This window comes from Maylandia zebra, linkage group LG12 (assembly GCF_041146795.1).
Source record: "Maylandia zebra isolate NMK-2024a linkage group LG12, Mzebra_GT3a, whole genome shotgun sequence".
Classification (NCBI taxonomy): domain Eukaryota; kingdom Metazoa; phylum Chordata; class Actinopteri; order Cichliformes; family Cichlidae; genus Maylandia; species Maylandia zebra.
Window position 1 is genome coordinate 35,599,318 of NC_135178.1, and position 24,120 is coordinate 35,623,437.

The 24,120-nt window shown below is 39.5% G+C and overlaps 1 protein-coding gene across 2 annotated transcripts in view; it reads right to left on the reverse strand.

Annotated features, from left to right (window-relative positions):
• fras1 (Fraser extracellular matrix complex subunit 1) overlaps window positions 1–24,120 on the reverse strand; it is a 308,187-nt gene that overhangs the window by 165,085 nt on the left and 118,982 nt on the right. For both annotated transcript variants that reach the window (XM_076891188.1, XM_012920358.4), the window contains exons 10-13: window positions 22,816–22,905; window positions 19,442–19,589; window positions 4,193–4,336; window positions 2,950–3,096 (exon numbers count right to left, since the gene is read on the reverse strand). In XM_076891188.1, the coding sequence (XP_076747303.1) occupies window positions 2,950–3,096; window positions 4,193–4,336; window positions 19,442–19,589; window positions 22,816–22,905 (529 nt within the window). The remainder of the gene's footprint in view (window positions 1–2,949; window positions 3,097–4,192; window positions 4,337–19,441; window positions 19,590–22,815; window positions 22,906–24,120) is intronic.

A 24,120-nucleotide genomic window follows, 5' to 3' on the forward strand; every position in this document is an offset into this window, starting at 1 on the left:
CATTACTTCTGTCAGCTCCCATCTCCTCTGCTTCTTCCCTCAACCCTTCCTTCTATTTTTTCCTCATTAAACAAGTGCTGGTATGAGACTTCAGTCAGCCTAAATCCACCTTAATAGCTTTAATGCAGGCATTCACTGATTTAAAGTCACAATAATTCAGCGTCCCACTTTCCACTGGCGCTCTTTTGTTCTCCAAAACAAAACTGTGTGCTGGGTAAAAACAAAGGGGGAGGGGGGGGGGGGGGCTTCTGTCATTAAAGCAAGTTGGCGGTTAAAAGAAATGGCTGAGACACTCGAGAGTATTCGAGCACATTATTAAACCTGGATGCATGCAGGGTAAAGACATTAGCAGCTGTGAACATACCTGCAGCATTAACATACTGTAGACTCTGGATTAATGCACGAATTACAAATTATACACCTAATGGCAACGACGCAGGACAGGAGCTGCATAAATGCATGTAGTGCAATTCCCACAGAGGGCTTGTCCAATAGCTGCTACTGTATACAGTACGCGTGTGGAAGCAGCGTAAAACAAAGCTGCCTGCTGCTGTCTAACCTATTTAAGGATGTTCAACGAGCTTTTGCACTGGGAGGTCTGAAATCCTCCTGACAATATTCATTAAGGTATGAAATCGAGCTGCACAACTGAAGACCGTAATCACATTGTGGTTACTCTCTGCTCACTAACCCACACCTCTCTATTTCTACCCATCATCCCCAGGAGTCCCCGCAGGTCTCCTCCACTCAATAGAGGAGCTCATTTCGGAGCGTATTAGCAATCCCACAGGGTTTTCGCTCACCGAGCCATGGTTTTATTTATTGGCCCAGGACTAGAAATGTTGGGAGACCTTTGAGATAGATACGTCCAGTAACAGTTAATAGGGACACTCATGTATAGAGAACTGAGCCTGAGTAATACCAGTTTATTTGTATTCTTTATGCTGCTGCTGCAGAGGATCGATCCATCTATCCTGCATAAACTCTTTAAGAATAACAAAAGAAAAACAGACAAAAGCTTTTCTGTTACCAGTTTATTCAGAACCTAATTTTGACTTTAAAAGCAATTTAGCATTAAAAGCTTTAAGTCCATTAAAACTCAGGCATTAAAAGCTGGAGTAATTTAGTTTAACAACTCTACAAAGCATCTCCGTGCTGGCAAGAAGTCACGAAGTTTATAAGCAAGAAAACACAAACTTAATGTTTTCTTGTCACAGGTTGGAATCGGTATCAGTTTTTTTCTGACATTTGTATTAATTGGGCTGAAAAGTTTATTGACCTTTGGAATGAGCGTCATTACTCATAATTAACAGCAATACATTTCCCTTCGCAGTTCGTGAGTAAGTATGTTCCCTCTAACAACAGCTTTTTCAAATCCACACAAAGTCACGCATTCCCATTATTTAGGTGAGACTGGGAGTAGTAGTGCCGCCCCTACCCTATAAATAAATGCATTTATCATTTAGCTAGTCAGTCTTCTTTAGAAAGACCACGTCTTGATCTTGACAGCTTTCAGAATAGTTTAGAGATGCATGGAGATGGCAGGAGAAGCATTTCTAAGATCAGCGTGAGACAGACTTTCTACAATTTGAAGGTATTCTGGAGTCCTGTTACTGTTTCTCGGAGGGAGGCCCTTATCAAAAATGTGAAAAAGAGCACACAAAGAGCAGCAAAACACCTGCAGAAATTTCTTTCCATCAACAAAGCCCACCTGTGTACAGGAGTTCAAAGCAGCAACAACATCAAACCAACAGCAAACCAGGACAACTTATCCAAAGGTACTGCATAAGCACTGTGGAGGTTTCACGAACTGCAACACGAAATATCTGCTTGAAGTTGTTGCTTTAAGAAGACTTCAGTTAATTTTCCCAACTTGTGGTCAAATACTTTTTCTGCTTCACAGAAATTCAAAAGAGTTCACAATTTTACGTGTGCAGTTCTTTTTTTTTTTGTGAAATGAAATTGGTTTGTTTAGTTGTTTCCATGTCGCCGTTCAGGTGTTTTCATCTGAAGGTGGGATGGTTCACCAGGTGGGGATGACACACATGAAGGTTGATGCAGGCAAAACATTTGAAACGTCAAGTCTGGCACAATGAAACTGGGAAATGAACACTGAGCAAATGTGTAAAGTTGTGTCCTATGCTTCATTTTTGTGCAGTTTTTCTCATGCACCACTGGAAATTAACTTTGGAACTGAAGACTGTTGTGTTTTAACATGTTTTTTGGCTGTTATTACTATTTTTCTTTTATGTGTGTTAACTGATTGACAGGAGGCAGCATGTGCAGCATAATTCAACACATTCAGATTTTACCGGGTTGATATTACAATAAAAGTTTAAAGCCTAAGATGCAACGATTTTCAAGTAATTTCATTTCCTAATAAATGTTCATACACGATTCAGTTTTCTTCATGTTCTTTTGATGACTAACAGAAAGGAAAGGAGCAAATAGAGGAAGAAATATATACGAGTGGAAGCACATTTTGTACTTTTATCTAAAGACTGCAAAACTTTACAAACTTTTCTATCCAATCCCCAGGGGAGATTTAGCCAATGTGCAGCAAAAGATCAGCAGATATCTAATAAAATGCAGGACCTATTATGTCTGTACAATATGTGAGTACATTTGGTGCTCCTGTGCCTCCAGACAATGACTTGCACCTCTTTCCAGACTCTTAGCCACAACTGCAATAACACAACAGCCCTAGAGAGAACTCCCTGCCTCATCAGTCTATGAAATATTCAGACTCAATCCAGTGGAAAATACTCCCAGACAGTTTATCTCAGGCACCAAAAACACCAACTGCATCTTACTGTTAAACTGCTCGCTATTAGCAGCTGGGGAAATCCATCTCTCTTGGTGTTCACGGGTGGATCCCAGTCAAAGCAACATGCTGACCACCGCAATCCAGAAGCCGCTATAGGGCACATGAACTCCTGTGATACTCACAGCGACAGTGTGTTGGGTCGTGCTGATAGGAACCAGGTGGACAGGAAGCCAGGCACTGACTCCTATCGGGGTTCAGCAGGGGCAGCCTGGAGCCGCAGGACTGACAATCCCACCTGCTGGAACAGGTGGCACAGGATGATTGGCAGGCTGCAGGGGAGAGACGGGAGAAAGGGGAACCAGTGGCTGTCAGTCACTTCCAAAATAAATTTTCACTTCACACGTGAGTTGCAAGACTGCTTGTCACATTTTAGTCCTCGCTGCTGTAGTGGAAAGCAAAGGAAAATGGATGTGCAGCTCATTAAAAGGAAACCAAGTAACTCATTAAATCCAGTGAGTGACTTCCCTGACAGGCTGGCTGGGGTCTTCTAAGACTATGCAAAAGTACTGTTGAGATAACTATATTAGGCTACGCCATGATTTTCTAAAAATGGTCTTATTAAAGACTTCAAGCTCCTTAACATCTTTAACTTTAGCACTGACAGTTATTTTGTGCAGTGAAGTGTACCTATACCACGAAAAGATCAACTTTTTGGGATTTCCTTACCTGGGTGATTAAACATGCATTAAGACCATGTATCTGTGAGCGGCACAATGAAACAAGAGCAACGAGAAGAAGGGAAACAAAGCAATGTGGAGGTTTCTGTTGTTTTTAATAGGAAATCTCAACATTATAGAATAAAAAGCAGCTAAATCCTTTTGAAACCACCACAGCCACCCACACAGACACACATAAGTAGAAGAAGAGGAAAAGGAAGAAGAAGAGGAAGTAGAAATATAAAAAGCTAAAGGAAAAAAAGATTCCCAGAAAGATTAAAAGAAGTCTGAGAGGAAGAAGGAAAACGAGTGGGAGAGATAATCTTATCAACAATGTGAGTTCAGACTCACAACTTTATATTCGCCCACATGCACAAAGTAAAACAAAATAAAAGAAGAAGAAACTTAAACAGTGATAACAAACACACAGAAATGATGACTGTGACTGTGTGCAGCGCACCACTGATACAAGCTAAGTGACCAAAAATGTGACACTTAAAGCTAATCAGAAATCAATAATATTTATCATCCTGTACTTAAACTAATGTCGCTTTCAGGATTCCAGCAAACGGCCCAAACGTCTGCTTTTAGTGATGACGTTCACGCTCGCTGATGATCACTTAAACAAGCACATTGATTAGCAGCACCTGGGTGCTACTTACCCTTTTATGGATGGAAACAGTACTGTAGATTTGAAAGCGAGTCCTACCTGCACATACTCGTCCTTCGGCGTAGAAGCCCACTGGACAGACGGACAGGCAGCGGCCGAGATGAAGTAAGGCCTGTGGGTCCCTGCAGCTGTCACAGTGATCAGACGTTCCCGAGCACGACAGGCAGTCTGCGTGGCACTGGACTGTAAACACACATCAAGTTCATTTAACTCAGAGATTTGGATTTCAATAATAACTGTGCATTTTGGGAAAAATCTGGATATTGGATTCCATTTTATTCAAGATTCAAGTTTATTCAGCAACTCTGGACAAATACTGTTGGTGCACGCAGGAGCACTTGGTACTCCACACACATTTTCACATTTAATTTTATGCTAATTATATCTAAAAAAAATTAAAAAGTCCTGTGCACTGACACTCTGCAGAGGCAGACACATTAAACTATGCAAAACCACACACAGAGACACACACACACATACACACAATTTATTTATTTTTTAATAACTTCCATCCATTACATTTGGTTCTACGGTCAGACTGTGTTAGCAGTAGCACATTTTACTCGGTTAACATGTATCCTGTGGAGAGATTTTGAATACCAGTCTGCTGTCTGCCAGCAACTCCACTGGTGCACTTTGTGATCAAGAGTTAAAGTGCTTTCTCTGCCCACTCTGGTTCCCAATTGATCCAGCATTTTCCCAAGTATTTATGAGTGCTAGACTGTTTGATTCATTTGCCAACTAACGGTACTTAAAAGTCACTCTTCACTGTGTAGGCCACTATGTAAACCTAAATATTAGGAGGAAATCTGAAGACCTAAAAACCCGAATAAGCAGATTCTGTAAGTCCAAAAATAGAGACCTGAACAGTAACCCTCTCTACTTTTAATATTGGACTTAAAAATGTCCTTTTTCATGAAGCATACAGGTCTGGTTGCATCAGGTGAGCTTGAATCCTGCATTAGTTACTCTACAACAGACTAAGGCACCTGGGCGCTTCCCATGATGCACTGAGCATTTCTTCTTCACTCGCATCTTTTCACTCTGTCCTTACACACTACTCTGAATTTAGAGTCAAAGTTAAAGTAAACTTTATTGTCATCTCCACTATATACAGTACAGCAGCAGTCCCCAAACTTTTTTGCACCATGGACCGGTTTATGCCCGACAATATTTTCATGGACCGGCCTTTAAGGTGTCGCGGATAAATACAACAAAATAAAACGATGTTCAAAAAAAAGATTTATTCATAACACATGGGAAAAGACCCAGGGAAACCGAGTTAATGATAAAAACTAAAAAAAACTAAAAAAAATAACGATAAAAACCCTGAAAACCATTCATTTCACACCCGAGCCTCAACTCTTGCATCCCGGTACCAAACGACTCACAGACCAGTACCGGTCCATGTGCCGGGGGTTGGGGACCACTGCAGTACAGTATATAGAGAGATGAGACGACGTGCTCCAGTTACATCAGTACAAAAAAACAAACAAAAATAAATAAATAAGAAGAGTAAGAAAATAAATATAATAAATATACACTTTTAGTGTATATTTATTTAATCACTGGTTAATATTTAATCTTTGTCGCTCTTCCAGAGTCTTTTATCCTGTCTCCTTCCCCTCACATCCAACCGGCCAGGGCAGACAGCCGCCCCTTCCTGAGCCTGGTTGGTTGGTTCCTGTTAAAAGGGAGTTTTTCCTTCCCACTGTTGCCAAGTGCTTGCCCACATGGGGACATCTGATTGTTGGGGCTTTCTCTGTATTATTGTAATGTCTATACCTTTCTCATAATTTGGCACTCTATAAATAAAATTTAATTCTATTGAATATGTGAACTTGCCTGCTAAAGATACCTAACAGGTTTCCTTTCATGAGTGATGCAACTGTCTGGTTACATTCTGGTATGATTTCACACACTTCCTCCGTGCCTTTGAATGTGATGCCAACAGATACTTTACGACTTTGAGCATGTGATGATTTAGGAGTGCGATGTCTGCTCCATAACCCTTGTTCCAGAGTGCGTCACTCACCCACACCATACAACACATGACACCAACAGCTTTGATAAAAGTGGCACAATTTGATACCCATGAATGAATGAGAAGGTGCTTGTACACCGCTGTGAGGGCTGTGAGTCACGGTTTAAGACAAAATAGTAAGCTCTTGTTTGGGATTGCATCACAAGTCCTGTGAAACTGGGGCCCGTTCTTCGTACGTCGCTTACTACATCCAAGATCAAATGACACATCCAAGATCAAATGACACATCCAAGATCAAATCATCGCGCTAACCGTGAGCTCGCTAATCCGGTTCCCCGAACACACCTGCTGTTGACGATTACTACAGCTGGACGCAGTAATGTGACATCACTGGGTGTAGTAAAAGGGGCTACGCATCGATAGTAGAAACATTGATCGGCAACCCTCTGATTGGTCGGCGAAAATGTCGAAGGAGTGCGCTCGGCTCGGTATTTTTCGGCAGCAGAGCAAGAACTCCTGAGTGAGGGATTTCAGGAGTTTCAGAGTTTAATCAGAACGCAAGGGAACACTGCAAAGGCTGCAAAAGCAAGGAGCGAGGGCTGGCAGAAAGTTGCTGACAAATCAAACTCGTAGGTAATTTAATAATAATAATAATAATATATTGGATTTATATAGCGCTTTTCAAGGCACCCAAAGCGCTTTACAATGCCACTATTCAGTCACTCTCACATTCACACACTGGTGGAGGCAGCTACGGTTGTAGCCACAGCTGCCCTGGGGCAGACTGACAGAAGCGAGGCTGCCATATCGCGCCATCGGCCCCTCTGGCCAACACCAGTAGGCGGTAGGGTAGATTTATTATATTACACTATATTATCCAATATTATATTACATTACATTATATTATAATATGTTATATTTTATCCTCTTTCACATTAGAGCCACGACAGGACCCACTAGAACATGGGAATAGGTAAAAGTGAAATATAAGAATATTCTACAGAATGGTAATATTTATCACTTATATTGCTTTTAGTCTCTTGGAAAGAGACCCTGGAATAATCTGTTTGTTTATAACAGCAACCAAGAAAAGGGCAGAGGAAAAAAAGACAGGTGGTGGTCCTGCACCCCCTCGTCAACAAGTTGGTTAAGTGAATAATACCCTCACGGGAAAATCGATATCTCTCTATGAGCACACTGTCGCGCTGAGCTAAAGGATCCTGTCTGTCCCGCAATATACGCTGGATTCTGAGGACTCTCCTTATCAATCTTGCACCTTCCGCAATGGGTGGCTCGCGTATACGGACAGGACATGGCTGCGACAGGCTTCCCAAATCCACCTTCGCTTTTATAGCCGTGGTCTCTCATCTTGATTACACGAAGTAATTTACAATTGCTACTCTGAAATATGAATTACATCTGTAATAATCACATACATGTAATAGAATGTTAATAGTACATTTCCCTTTTTTAGGAAATGACCTGTGTGAAATCAATAAATGGATCAGGTGCTGCATTGTCTTTAGTTACATTGATGTTATTTATTTATGGTGAAACAGTGGTGGAATATCGCTGTTGCTTTCGTATAAATGAAGCGGACATACCTGCGTGGCCACGATCTAATCCTGTTTACATAAAGTAAACCTGCTCCCGAGCAGGTTTACGCTTACGGCTCTGTTGCTATGACAGCAAGTCCCGGATGAGCTTCGGGGAACCGACTGATCCAGGATCACGCGAAATCGTCAACAATCTAATCCAGCTAACCTACTTAGCGAGGTACGAAGAACGGGCCCCTGGAGGTTTTTCACAGGCTATGGGTAAAATGGGTAAGTTTAGGTCTAAAGACTAAAGAGCACTATGTAAGGAAAAAATGACTACGCAAACACCAGCTGGTACAGGCAAAATCAGTGCTGATGCTAGACTGATTCCAGCATACTAGCAGTTTTATGTAAAATAAATAAATAAATAAAAGCTGTCTGGCCCCTTTCTGTGTAAATAGGGCATGCACGCCTTAGAAAACTGGTCTGTTTATCAGTATGCAGAGGGATCCATCAGGCATATGCACCTCATAGATGCTGGTCTCAAGTCAGATGTAATCTCTTTCATTTGACAGTGAAAATGTGTTTCTGCATCTCTTTGGCAAAGTGTTCAGTCTTGCACCCATAAAAATGGACTATAAAACTACCGTCACCCAGAAAATTGTATCAGAAAGTATTAGTAGGATCACAAATTATTTTAAAAAGTATTTGATAAAGTATTTTAAAGTATACTGAGTGTCATTCATTTTACCTACATACATATTTTTCATTGCTCTTTAAGGCTAAATCAAAACACTCATGGCGTAAAAACTGGTAATTTTTTATTTTCTAAAAGAAGTTGTTTTCTTCTGCAGCGACGTTTTCTGTGACACGAAAAAACTGCAGAATCTCATCTTAAAATAAAATTTATATTTAAAACAAACAAACAAAAACTCCCCTCACTGTCCTGTGTTAAAGTTTTGCTACAGCTTTTTATATGCCCAGGTTTCTTCTGGAAAAATACCTGCCCTTTAAAAGCCAACCTCTTAAAAATTAATACGGCCATCTCCTGAAACTACAGATTCGGGGGAATACAGCAATAATAACACTGTCGTATCTGGATTGCAGAACAAGCAAATGCATGCAGTCTCTTGTTAAACAATAAGCGAGGTTGCTTGCACTTGATTGCACTGTGATTGCTCCATTCATTATGTGAATGCATTGAGTAAATGAAGTGCGTGAAGCTTGAGGAAATGTGACTGAGGGATCTGATTAATGTGACAACTGCAGATGGAAGAGAAAAAGAAGAAAGAAGAAAACACAAGAGAAAGGACAAGAAAAGACTCAAAGCACGAAGAGCTAGAGCGATTGTGAGGACAGGAGAGTGGGACGATAACATGAGAAAAATGAAGATGAGACTTAACGGCCAATAAGGCTGTCAGTAAGCCAGGATCTACTGTTCTATATATCTCTGTCCATCTCTTTTCTTACTCTAGTACCACTCGTTACACCCTCTCCCCGACTTCATTGTCCTTTATAGCTTCTTTCTTTCTCACCCATCCATTTCCTTTCCATCTGCCACTCAGTCTCACTTTTTGACCTCCCTTTTCATCCCACAACTGAAGCTATGTGCAAAAATAAGAGTTTAAGAGAGAGGAAGTCAAGTATGAAAATGGGAGGCTAAGACATTTAGCGGTGCAAGTTCTGGCCCGCTGACGGCTTTACCGACTAATATTGTCACGGTTCTGGGTCGGTTCGACCCAGGATTTGAGTTCTGATGTTTTGGTTATTTTTGAATGATTGTTGTGTTTTTCGGGTGCTATGATGATGATGATGATTATTATTATTAGAATTCCATGTTTCTGTTTATTCGCGTTTCAGGATTTATGTCTCGTGTTTAGCATTGAGTTCCATGTGTTATATTCTGTCTGTCTCTCAGTGTCTAGTCTGCGTCCTTGTGTAGCGATCTCTTGTTTCCTGTTTTATTGTGAAGGTCTGCGTCTCATGTGAGTGTATTCAGTTTTACCTCCCTTGTCTCGTCTCGTTAATTACTCCCAGCTGTGTGTAATCTCCCTGTGTTTCTCTGAGTATATTTAAGTCGTGTCTTCTGTTGTTGTAGTCGCTGGTCCGTCTGTGTATCCATCAGATTTCATCCGCGTGTTCTTCCTGCTGTCCGTCATCACTTACCTCCGCCCATCCTTCTTCATGTTCGTGTACTGGTTCATGTTTTGTAGTTTAGTTGTTCCCAGTTCAGATAGTCTGCAGTCCAGTTTACCGTTCTTCTATTTTGTACTTTACTTTCAATAAACCACCTTCACACCTTTAAAAGTGCCTGCGTTTGGATCCTACTTCATTATCTCCACACGGCTCACTTCACTCACCGTGACAAATATGAGTACCAGCCAAGTGTTGATATCTTTATTAAGCTGGGCTCTCCTGTTTTACGAAACTTCTCCATGTATTTGAACATAGTCCCCTGGCAGTTTGTGAAAAACTTGCACAAACAGCCGTGTGTTTGTTTGTGGACACCAGATCTTTTCTTTAGTGGAACACATTTATTTATCACACCTGGTAGAAATCAGTCGGTCTCTAAATACTTGAAGTCCAGTTTAGACCAACTCCAATTACTTCATCTTTGAGCCAACATGGTCAAATCAATCTAAGTGTCTGCACTGATGGGTCCAACTCATTTGAATTTTATCTCTTTGCAGGAGAGATCAACAGTAGACTCCACCCACTGGTTGCCCACTGGTTGCAGTCTGAGTCAGCTGAGAGCCACTTTGCAATTCTGCTGATGTTGGATCTCACGTCAGCCTTTGACACCATTGACCATCGCATCCTACTTGAAAGGCTAAAATACTGGGACGATCTGATATCCTTGTGTTGGTGTTGTTCCCTCGTCAAGGTTCAACATTGCAAGTAACCAATCAGCTTCTGCTGACGTCATCCGCGACCTCGGAAAAAAACAAACGCCTTGAAAAAATCTACTTCACTTGCGAGAAGAGAAACCGCCTCTGTAAGGACAATATGTATAATGCTTACCGTTTATTAAAGGAAAGTATCCTGAAATGCAAAGAATTCAAGTTCCTGGATCGGCGGACAGAAGCGGTTTCTCTTCTCGCAAGTGAAGTAGATTTTTTAAGGCGGTATTTTTCAAAGGCACAAAAGGGGGACGTCACAACAATGTGATTGGTCACTTGCAATGTTGAACCTGGAAAAACATTTATTATGATGATGTGGGAACAACACCGACACGAGGATATCAGATCATCCAAAATACTGGGTTGGTGTAACTGGATCTGCTTTAGAGTGGTTCTCATCATATCTGTATGAATGTAACTTTTTTGTGGCAGTTTCTAAATACAGGTCATCTTCCACGTCCCTGTACTATGGTGTGCCAAAATGGCTCTGTGCTGGGGCCTTTATTGTTCTTAATATATCTACTTTCCCTCCAGCATGTTTTGAGCCCCTTTGAGGACATTTGCTGCCACTGCTACGCAGACGATATCCAGGTATACATTTCTTTAAGCCCCAAGATGTTTCTAAGCTACAGATTTTGAATGAGTGCTTAGATTCCATTAAAGTTTGGATGGCTGACAACTTAACGAAGGAAAGGCTGAAATCCTTGTATGTGCCCCTGATAGACACATAGCTAAGATAATAAATGCTCTTGGTCCCTTGGCAACATTTGTGAAATCGTCTATCAGGAACCACATCTTTTTAGAATTGCATTTTGTTAACTGTCGTCTGTTTTGTTTTATGCTTTTGGATCTTTTATCTAGAAAGGTGCTATATAAAAAAAGTATTACTTACTTACTTACTTAAATCGCCATCTTGCAGCAACCAAGTCACTACTTATGGAGGAATCTGTGAATTTCTTTTTAAAGTCGATGACGTTCTGCCTTGACTTTGAATGTAAATAGTTCATGTGAATTTTTATATATGCATACGCCAACAGATTTACAGTTGTGAAAACAGACTGACTTGTTCTAATTGCCATTTTATCACCACCTTAACAGACCAAAGTTGCTTTAACCTCCTAGGGCCTGGTGACAACATATGTGGACATCACATTTTGTGTTGTCTAGACCAAAATACTAAATTTTGCTCTACAAGGGCCTGATATCCACTTACGAGGACATTATACTGCCACTGTTCTATTGAAATTTTAAACGAATATCCTCATATGTGGATCTCATTTTTGTCAGAAACAAAAATCAGGTAAAAAAGAAAAAAAGATCTGGAAATTCTTTGTTTTTATATTCATCAGGTCCCAATATGCCCAAATATCAAAGACAAATTAAAAATGCATGCCGTGGAAGAGTTGAGGTCTTAGGAGGTTAAAGATGGCAACTGACTGTGAGCAACCAAACGCAACGAGATTGCAAATTTATTGGTCACGGTCACACTTCTTTGGTTGAAGCCAGAGTTATGGGCTCAAATTGTGGTCATAAATATATTGTACTTGTAAATCAGGATTTGTATGTGTAAAAAGAATTTGTGTGTGTAAAAAAAGATTTGTGTGTGGACTTAGCCAACAAATACGTGTGAAACTCTGCACTCAAGTTTCAAGTTTCAAGTTACAAGTACGAATTTTGACCCTATTTTCCTTCCTTTCATCTGATTGGCCAATGTCATGTCAATCACAAATTTAACAATCCAATCAGAGAGGAGATGGGTTTGGCTATTGGAGGGGTGATTTATGGAGCATCAGGTCATGGCAGAATAAATGCCCTTTTACATGCCAGCCCAGCGTTTTCCTTTAGTGCTGTGGAAATGACAGTCTTCACTAGTGGGGATAGTTACAAAGCTTTCTTCGTTATGAATTAGCGATACATGTTTTTATTGAACATTTGAAGATAAAAAAAAAAAAACAGAAACTCAAACTCTGAGTTTCTGTTCAGAAAAAGGTCAGAGATAGAAACGACAAGGAGCCCCACAGAGCTCAGCAGCCAGTGCAACAAATTCTGGATCCTTGGCTTTTAGTTAGCAATTAGCAAAAAAAAAAAAAAAAAAAGCGCCCCTCCGACAGCCAAACCCATCTATTCTCTGATTGGATTGTTAAATTTGTGATTGACATGACATTGACCAATCAGATGAAAGGAAGAAAAATAGGGTCAAAATTCCTACTTGTAACTTGAAACTTGAGTGCAGAGTTTCACACGTATTTTTTGGCTAAGTCCACACACAAATTCTTTGTACACATACAAATCCTGAAGTACAAAATATTTATGACCACAATTTGAGCCCATACAGGGTCTCTGTTTTCTCTAATGTGGTTGTAGCATTAGGTTTATAGGCATTAAGAACTACTTAGGCAGGTTTAGGCAGTAATGTTTAGGGAATAAAACTTGGTTAGAATTAGTCAATAAAGTTAATCATTTAGGTTAAGTCGACTCAGCGAGAGTGAAGCAGTGAAACTTTTTGGACAATAAAACATTCTTGGTTGGGGTTAAAGATCAGTTTGTTTGTTATTTCCTTGGTTTTCACCTGGATTTTGTACTCTCTGAAGAGTCTTAACAACAACAAGCTGCAGGCACGAAATGCTTCTCACTTAAAGATATCAGTTTAAGAGTTGCATTGACTGTAACAATAACACAGGACAGTCCACGCCCAAACACTATCTTGCATTGAGACCATGACGGTATTCTCCACTCTTCCTGCAAAAAATTAGTTCCTGAATATTAGTGAAAACAAAGAAGTATATTTTAATACAGCACAGAACTCATGACTGCTTACAGGAATCTTTCTTCTTTGCCTTGAGTGAACCAGAATAGCTTTTGTCTCGTCTTGAGGATAAGCCCACACTATAGGGCAGGTTCAGAAATCATACACTTTGATCCAAGCTGCTGTTTACAGAACGCTGCCTCGACGCTCTCGCGCTGTACTTTAATTTTCTCACAAGCGTGACGAGCCAGAGTCCCTGAGGCACAAAATTAAAAAACTGCAGCATTGATTAACAGTTGTATTAAAACAACTGATCCAGAGGTGTGGATCCAGGCGCACTTAACCATACAACACCGCCCCGATAATGACAAACACCTAATGAGAAAAGCCTCACTCTGGAAAACTGCAGATGTGTTAATATTAGACACGGTTGTTGTTGTGCTGTTGCTTTATAAAAGTGTAAGAGGGCAAAAAAATAACTGCCAATTTTACTGTTTGTACAAGCTTGACCTCCACCTGAGGCTGGTCATGTGCCATAGCCTGGAAAATAAGCCAACTTGCCAACATTACAGACATTTGGCTGATGAGTTTTAGTCATTTCACACCCTGACACACACTAAAAAGGCAGTGCCTCACTGTAATCCACCTAACTCTGCCAACTTTCAATCATAAGACTCTTTATTTAAGACAATAAAGCTCCAAATGGCATCAGATTAATTCAACCGTTCCTAATTTTGATAATCAAAACCGATTAAGCAATGATAAGGTGGTGATTAAGAGGTTTAAAAAGTACTTGTTTAGTAGAAAGAAAATAGATTTTAGGTGAAACTGCTCAAAACAACGTTTATATTTTTCTTTTTAAGTAAATGGGTCAAGATTTCTGAAGAGACACTTAAGTTGATTTTTTTTTTTTTTTTTTTGAATCTGTACAGCTGATATCTCCAAAACTTTGCAACTCGCACCAAAATAACTTAAACGGCTTGATAGCACCAGAAGAAAATAAAACATTTTATTTTGGGGTAAACAGCTCTTTTAATGGTGTGCTTATTTATGTAGCATCCATGCAGTTATTAATCATCTCAGCCCCTGTAAGGAGTCACGTCACAGTAGGCCTTGGGAGAGTTTTTCAAACAATAATATAAGGTTACATACTGTAAATGCTTTCTGATATTAGGGGTGGGGGGAAAAAAATCGATACTGTGTAGTATCGTGATATTTTGTTTGCTAATAATGTATCGATACAGGGACAGCAGAAATCGATATTTTGTTACAAAAACGTTTTTGTGGACTGAAACATGCTCCGACTTCAGAGCATGTTGATCAGCTCCTTTTTCTGAGCAAGAATCCTGACATTCCTTCAAGTCCAAATGTGTTTAACTCTTTATTTGGCAGCAATAAACATGTTTTATTTTAATTAAGTTTAAAACTTTTTTATTTAATGTAAAATTATATTTTGTTTTAATTTACTTTCAAATTCTTCAGTTGCTGAATGGGCTGCATAGTTTTCACAAATTGCATAGTTTAGAATAGCTATAATTGTACCAGATGGTTGCATTCAGTTAAGTTGGACTAGACTGTAATACAAACTGTTCAGTTTGTCAACAATAAAACTGACTGAAATGAGAGAAAGACTGAGTGTGAGACTTTGTTATTAGATAAAATGAATATTGATAAAGTTTAACTTTATGTACAGAATCTGAATATCGCAAAATATTTTTAAAAAATTGCAATAATATCGTATCGTGGGATGTATGGTGATTCCCACCTGTATCTGATATATATTTTTTTTTTTTGATTGATTACATTATTTATTTTTCTTTGGCAAACACAAAAACATGATTAGTAATTTATCAGTGTTGCTTCCACACAGCTGTGCTGAGGTTTATCTGGAAACTGTTTCAGGATTTTTTGTCTGTATTTAGGTTTTTGGATTCTTGGTGAATATGTACAGTATGTATGTTTTTCACTGTTATTCTAGGGTTTGAAGTTTTGATTTTTGTGTTTGGATTCCTGATTTAATTGTTTTATTGGTTTTAATTCTGTTACTGATATTTGGTGAATCTTGTAAAAGCACAACAAGGGACAAGGGTTGAAAATTAGCAACAGTTCTAAACCCTGAGCAGCACATCAATGATCCAAACTATGTTAAACTGAAATGACTTCATGTACCATGTTTGAATCTGGTTCATGATTTCTTTATTGTTTTAAACGTCAGTTTGATTTCTTGTGACATTGTTGAGTCTTTGATTTCTGTTTTTACGTCACGTTTTTTTGGGTAAAAGACGTTGTTTCGTGATCCTGTGTTTTCAGTATTGTTTAAGTAGGTTGAGCTTTAGCTTTATTGGATTGTTTGAGTTTTGATAGTTCACAGTTCGAGTGCTAGTGTTTGTTATGTCTTGTGTGTTTGGTTCCCTCAGTGTTACCCTGTCTGTTCCCTCTGATTCTGTTTCTTTGATGACTGAGTCTTCTTGTCTCCTGGTTTAGTTTTTGTCTTTTGTTTATTTCCTTTCCCAGCCGGCCCGCGGTGTACAAACGGTTCAGTCTCCCTCTTTTTCCTTGTCAAATTGTTTGTCTATGCTCTCTGCTTCCTGTTTTCTGTAATTCCCCGTTAACTTTTTGGATTGTTGTTTTGTGTACTGACTCACTGGCTTTGCAAACAGCCAATAAATATCTTGCTTTTGTCTAACACTGACTGCCTTTGTGTCCTGCATTTTGGTCCTGCTTTACACTCCACCTCACAACAGTAATGGGCCATGACTGAGGCTCAGGTGGATACACAGTTTTAAGAAAAAGAACTGTTCATGTTTAGGCTGTATCATTACTCTGTCAATGTTAGGCAATAAAACACCAAGTGAGCCATAAAATAACAGGCTAATGTTATCTGGTAACCCCAATTTAACAATGAAATTTGTTACAGTGTGAGATTTACTGTAGGAGTACAGGAAACAGAGTTATCTAATTAGTTTATATTATCTCCACATGCTTAGAAACGGCTCGAAACATATTTTAAAATATTTAATTAAAATATTAAGTTAAGGAAACGCTCACTTAGGACTGATCCTATTTCGCGGTGACAAAATGAATGGGACCGAACGTAATGTGTGACTCTAACAGTGTCTCACATTTTCGTATATTATTACAAACATTATAAATGCATGAGATTATAATACAATTATTAATGTGTCCAAGCTGAGACGAACAGTTAGGCTGCAGGCTCCTCACTGAAGGAGTCACAAAGGAGATTTTTTATCTCAAAACTATCACGGCGTCCTTGCCGTGTATTAACCTGTATGCAGCCCCACACAGGTTAACACACCTATGGCATCATATTCGAAAGTTAGGAAAATAGATTTTACTGCTAAGTATGAAACTTTGAAACGTATTTCATCAATTTCAAATAACTCATCTGGGTCAGATCAAAGCAAAATAAGAAGCTGACATCTTTCCCCATGAGACCTGAACACTGCACGACTTCTGGTTATGCCCCTCAGGTATGAACTGCCCAATCAGAAAAGAGGCTACGGACCTCTGGGCCGGTGTACAGCCATGATTAATAGGCTTGAAGGATGATTTACAGTTCCAGCAAAAAATGAGAGCGAATGAAAGAAAAGGAGGTTGTGATCTTTTTTCCCCCTTTTCTATTTTTAGCCACAAACCGAACTCAGTTGGGATGTTCAGATCACTGGCAGGGAGGAAAAAGGAGCCAGGGTTAATAACCGAACACGTGACATGTGAATTTATCACATCGGCATGTTAATTTAGTGAGCTAACCTTGTTTAAATCAGTTTCTATTCAGACATGAATATATCTGTTACGGACCATCATGGGCATACTATTGCATGCAATTCTCCAGTAATGACAGAAATAATAAAATTGTTTTCATGAAATTATTTTTATTTGTCTACTACATAATTACTTTAGTGTGATATGAATGGAAATGGCGGAGGTCTTTCCCAGAAGTAAATGCTGTTAAAATACAGTTAAAGTCCAAATTCTATGCTCTCCTTCAGATTGGGCCAGACTGGGGGATTTGGCAGGCAAATTCTGGCCCCTGGGCCTTATGTTTGACACCCCTGTTTTAAAGGCTTGTTGTTTACTAACACGTGGTTATGACGAAACGGTCATGAAATCAAGTCAAATCAAATGAAGGGACAAGATGTTTGTTCATAGTCCTAATTCTGCTAAATGTGGGCAAGTTTTGGTTGGATGCAGGTAAACGGTTCATGAGAGTGAAGGAGTGACTGGATTTGCTGAAATGCTGATTAGGAAAAAGCAGCGTGAACAAAAACAACAGAACTGAATAGAATAATGTATTTATTTTTAGAATATTCTCAGTCTATTGTTTGAATTGGTCGACACCAGCATACACGCTTGTGAATATGATTAATGAGTGTGGTTTTTTGTGAATTTACTGCATAAATTAAATCATTTAGTGCAGATCTTTTTTTCCCTACTGGGCGCACTGGGTACTCAGATTAATAAAACAATCGGCTACTCCAGGATATTACATTTTACACATTTCCCATGTTGTTTTCCGTGTTGTGGACTAATTAGACTGTTTGTCTGAGCATATGCATACTTTAGATTTGAGACATTTGAATATTCTGCTGGGTAGAAATACAGTAAAAACTGAGAGAGCATGAAGACTGCCGAGGGACGTAAAACACGGAGACAATAAATGTGAATTAAACAGCTTCAACTATTGTTGTATCAAACTGAACCTTTGAATGGCGCAATGAAAAATGCCTCTGTTTCCCAGCTGTAATTAGTCACTCACGCAGCCAACCTGAATTACAAGTCTGCCTGAACTTAAACAATGTGGTCCCTGTGTTTAATTGCCTGTTAGGTTATTTATTTATATGAGAAAATGGTTATAATTGCTGGCTGTGAATATACCCATTTTCAGTCATTAAGACAGATGGAGCCGCCTCTTTCAAGGAGGGCGGTGAAACATAAGAGCTTTGATGTGGTTTACAGGAGGAAATCAGCTAGAAGCCATAATTCAATGTCACTGGAAGAATTTTTATTTCTTAATTTGTGGTATTTCCACTTGGAATAAGTTTTTATTTGCACCTGTTCGGGCCAAACTCACTGCTATTGACTCATCCTCTCATTTTCTTGCCAGTAAAAGTTTTTTCTCATCATTAATTGTTAAATAGGTTTATTTTCTGCCAAGGAGAAAGAGTGCAACCAGGAGGCAATACGATAAAAAATTAAAGCACCTACAGCAAAGAACAAAAAGGACCCAGAAATTCAACTCACATCACCACCAATGTTGTTGAACAACATTAGATTAATGCACACATTAACATCAATATTAATATGCCGACATGAATGAGAATTTGGCAGTGACAGAGTGAGGAAAGACTTTTTGTTACACTCTCAGTGTGTAGCTGATGACATGCTGACACACACGGAGCAGATCGCCTTACAGCACATTCATCACAAAGGAAAAACAAAAACGATGTTGCATGATTTCACTTTTTAGCCAAACAGCGTCTCGTTTACAGGGAACACGATTTTGATTACATACTTTCAGGATGAATGAACTGACAAACACATTTACACCTGAGCAGTACAGACGTGGCGTTTGATAACGAGGGGAGAAAAAGATAAAGAGCTCTGCTCAGGAAACGTTCTGGAGGGGGCAGAGATGTTTCACAGAATCAGAAACTCAGGTTTTCATTCATGACTCCTGATTTTTCACAAACAAAAATCAAACATACAAGGGGAAAAAGTCAATCAAAGAAAATCCACAAAAAACAGTTTCTTCGACTTTAGGCAGGCAAAGATAAGAAATCCAGTGTACCTTCAAACATTTCAATATGCCAGGTAGGACGTTTATACTTTAAAAACTGTTTTAAACTTTACTTTAAACTTTTATACGTTTTTAGTGAGTACTCTCGGACATTTTAATGGTTATGGTCGTCTCCATTGTCAAAATGATTCTGGTGAATGTATGAAACGGGTAGTTTTACAATTGGGTTATGGTTAGGTTTAGGCATTTGTTTTTGATGGTTAGGGTAAGTGGCTAGGGAAAGCAGTATGTCAAAAAGATGTCCCCACAAGATATGAATACCCGACATGCGTGTGTGTGTGTCACTTTTCCTGCATACATACCTTTGTGACACTCGGGGCAACATTGGCCGTCCTGAATGACAGCCAGGGTGCCCAGAGGGCAAGTACGGCAGGATCTCAGATAACAAGTCACCTGGGCATCGTGGCATTCACACTCACGACAACTGCCATCACTCCATCGAGCAAGGTTCTATAAAAGAGAGGACATAGTATTTGCAGCTGTAAATGGGAGGTTAATGTTCTCATTATGCTTAAAGTGTGACTGCGATAAAGGCTTTTATAGAGGACGGACAGAATGTGGAAAATACTGAAAAGAAAAGGATTTTGACTTTGAAGAAGCTGATTAACGATTAAAAAGGATGCCACACAGAGAAGGCCGTGGTCTGAATGCTAATGAGCTGCATGTGTCCGTTTTAAAAGAAGGCTGACAGTCACGACTCTCATATGTTTTTTGAAACAGAAAGAGTGAACTGACTGAGGCCCACTAAGGGGAGATATTCGAACAGGCGACAGCAGGAATGTCAGTCACAAAGGGAAAAGAGCCTCACATGGAAAACTGAAACATTTTTCAAGAACCTGTGAAGACTTTTCAAACTTTCTACTGTCCACACAGGGAACCAAGCAGATCGCTTTAAAAACTAACGTGTGCTGTCACCTGGCTCTGACACCAGCACTACCGTTATTTAAGAAATTCTACAGGTGTAAGAGCGAGTTTTCCTCATTTGCAGATAATAGGTTTTTTTCCTTGAAGAGTTTTAGACTTCAGTCCTCTGAAGAACGAGATGATCCAAAGCTTGTCTTTAGCTTGACGATGTAAGAGACTGATAAACCTTGATTTTATCAGTCTCTCACATCGTTTTTAAGTTCTGATCCACTCCTTTTTATACAACTACTTCAGTTCATTGATGTTTGTGGCCATTCATTTAAGCACAGCTCTTTTAAGGTCCCATAACAGCCTTTCAATCAAGGTCGAGGTCCAGACCTTAACTTGGCTGATTCTTTTTCTTAGTTGTAGGTTGCTGTTGTAGGTTTGTGGCTGTGCTTTGAATCATTGTTCTGTTGCATGACCCATTTTTGGCAAAGCCAAATGGCCTCAGAAAACTTTGGTATACAGAGGAGTTCATATTTGAATCAATGATTGCAAAGTGCACACATCCTTCAGCTGCAAAACAAGCCCAAATCATCACCTCTCCACCACTGTGCTGACAGCTGGTATGAGGTGTTTGCCCCGATTTGCTGCGTTTGGGGTTTACCAAACATGGCGCTGTGTGTTATGACTATTTTTCCAGAAGTCTTGTTGTCTGTTTGGATGCAATTTAGCGAACTGAAGTCACGCTGCCATGTTCTTTTTGGAGAGCAGAGGCTTTCTCGGGGCAACTCATCCAAAAAAGCTACACTTGTTTTTCTAATTGCACTTTAATATTTAACATGCTAACTGAAACCCGTAGTGTCTGAGATGTAGCTGCTTTTGCAGCTTCTCTCAGCATTGCACAGCCAGACCTTGGAGTGAAAGTCTGAGACATCCACTCCTGGGAAGATTCTGCTGTTGTGTTAACACACCTGATTGCTCCAGACGAGCATGCTGCCAAAACATCAGCTTTTGCAGAGGTGTTCACATGTGCCGATGTGAAGCATAATTGATTAGCAGCATGTAGCAGCTACCTACCCTCTTATGGATGGAAACCACAAGTTTCATCAGTTTTTCCATTTCATGGAGTCCTTAGAAAACTTTTTGTTTGCGTGATCGTACGTATGAGCACAGTTATAAGTACAAAATCAATCCGAGCTTAATAAGTTTGTTGTTTAAGTGACATTTGTAATTATTAATCTTTGTCTCTCTTCCACAGCATGTCTTTGTCTTCCTCCTCTCACCCCTACTGGTCCCGACAGATGGCTGCCCCTCCCTGAGCCTGGCTCTGCTGGAGGTTTCTTCCTGTTGAAGGGAGTTTTTCCTTCCCACTGTCGCCAAAGCACTCGTATGCTCACATATGGGGTCATATTATTGTTGAGGTTTTCTCTGTTCTCTTCATCTTACTGTAAGGTCTTTATCTTACAATATAAAGCACCTTGAGGCAAATGTTGCTTTATTCTGTGATATATAAATAAAATTCAATTCAATTCAACGGAAGTGAATCTATGCTATTTAATCCCAATCAGCTTTCTTTGCAGAGGTGAGAAAATAACTACCTGTGTGACAAATGATGTGAACAGCTTGGCTTAGCATCAAGAATAAAAGCAAAAACTTTTTTTATTCAGCTTGATCGATCTGTGCATGACGAGAAATCTAAAAATGTTATGGTGCCAGCTGATTTCTGCACACTCTTCTCTCACTTGTATTTAATCCATCTTTAAAACTTCATAAGTTAAAAATGATTTGGTCAATTAGCATAAGCCCCCCACACGCACAGTATAAATCTGAGCTGGGCTGAGAGAGAGAACCTTGGCTCAATAGGACACTTTATATTCATATCTGAGATATTCTTTTATGCAGGGCAGGTTGCAAACCTCTTTTTATTTATTATACTTAAGGTTGTAATAAAATGTTCCCATTTAGACCAATCACAGCTTCAAATAAACACCTGAAAACTGTTTCATTTCTTTCAGTTTCCCTGTAAATAGTCTGTTAATGTGCCTTTAAATCAACCAGAAGATAAGTGTTGGGTAAACACAGTTCATTATTCTAACTCATTAACGTCCCGAGCTGTTATTTTCCAAGTCACTCGTGAATTCAAACCAGTAATCATCCCGTCACAAACCTGCAGCTTTAACCTTTCGGTGACTCTCTCCCATCACAGGAAAACTCCAAAGCTGATACAACCGTGTATAAATGTGTGTAGGCGCGTAATAAGTATGCAGTATCTATCTGTTTTTATTTACTCGTGGTAAGATTAATTCCTCATGGGAACAAAGAACAATCTATTCAAAAGGATAATAGTTCTCCCGACACTCGCTCTGAGCCACAGCGTCGTTCACCATCCTGCAGCGCTACATTAGCATCGTCCCCATCAATGTGAAACAATTAAAGCTTTGCATTGTGGTTTTCCAGGTCTAACCTATGAATAATGAAGCTGAAGAGCCTCTAAAAGAACACAAACAAAAGATTGTGACCTAAAAAGCCCTGATTAATTTCACAGCTCTGTCCAAAAAAAACACACATGTTCCGTCTGAATGCAACTGTAATTTCCAGTGTTTCGAGTTTGTGTTTGTGTAGCTTAATAGCGATGTGTTTGTTTTCGTAACAGCCTCCTCTGCAGAGAGACTTCATGCCACTTAGCTTCTTTTTTTCTTATGTAAAGGGAAAGAAGCCCTGTGGAGTCTTCGTCTCTCCCACACAGTAGGAATTCTTTGCCCGATTTTGCAATTTTGTTTATAAGCAAACAAGCTCAAAGTAAAATCTACACTTGTGATAGAAGTACCTTGTAGGATTTTCCCTTGTGCACACAGGAAGGTTTCGCAGACGAACACTCGGGGCAGCATTTCCCCGGCAGGTTAACGAGCTCAGATCCCTGAAAAAACAAAGAAAATGTACATTTTTATAAAATTCTCCTCGTGAAGTTACAGACGGCAGCTAAAAGAAAAGAGTACAGCACAAGAGAAAGCTATTTTGGAAATGATGAAGGAGAATAAAGGAGTAACGTGGAAAAGAAACAGAAAAAGAAGGAAACAGGACAAGAACAACGAAGGAAGGGGTAGGAGGGAGAAGGGAGTATGGTTGGAAAGAAGGAGGAAGAGAGCAGTAGACAAAAGAAAGTAAATTAATTAAAAAAGACTGGAAGAAGAGGCAGACAAAGGGAGGTAACAGAAAAGATAAAGGAAAAGAGAGCAAACCAAAGTATTTGCTGTTAATCTTCACATAGAAAAACAAGCCAAGATGAGTCAATCAAAACTCCTGAGTCATCTAAACAGCATAACGTGATGGTTATTCAGCTATAATTTGATTGCTGGTTGCTACTTATTAATAATTTAACTTTTTCCTCAAAAAAATTACAAACACTAGGAACTATTTTCTCTGCACCAAACTGCACCCACCAAGTTTCCTCTGCTCACTGAGGACAAGAAATTGGAAATCCACTCGTGTTTGTGACAGCATGACCAAATGAAAGTATTGCTCCATCCTCTTGAGATGTTAGGTTAGCTGTCGGGTACTGTAGCTACTTGATTCCTGTAAGTGGTGGATGTTGCTCTAAAATAAGCTAAACTAAGAGCGACAGTTACTCAGCTTCTCCTGGATGGCTCTGCAGAGAAGGCGAGCATATTGTTGAATGGATCAAGTCATGAGAGTAGTGGAAATCATTAAATATTTGACAGTTTTGCAGCCTGCAGACAAAGAAAACTGCCCATGATATCATGCATCACATTAAAGTAAGACGGTTACGTTATTTTTACTGACTGCGCACAAATTACTGTCTTTTATGCATTTATTGACGTAGATGGACTGAATGTGGAAAAACTGAGATATTGTTGAAACTGCACTTGTGTTTATGAAGATATCTCAGCTCCAGACAGCTGCATGCTTCCTTCTGCTCAGTGATGAGTTTATTGGGTGCAGTTTTCTAGGGAAAAAGCAAGTTCTCCATTAACCTCTTCCCAACAAGACTCATGCATTACTATGATTACCTGGGTCATGAGGGAGGCGCTGCTCCTGTGGTTATTTTTGGCACTTTGAGCACTACACACCATTTAGTTCCATTATATTCAAGTCATGGAAGTCATCTCTATTG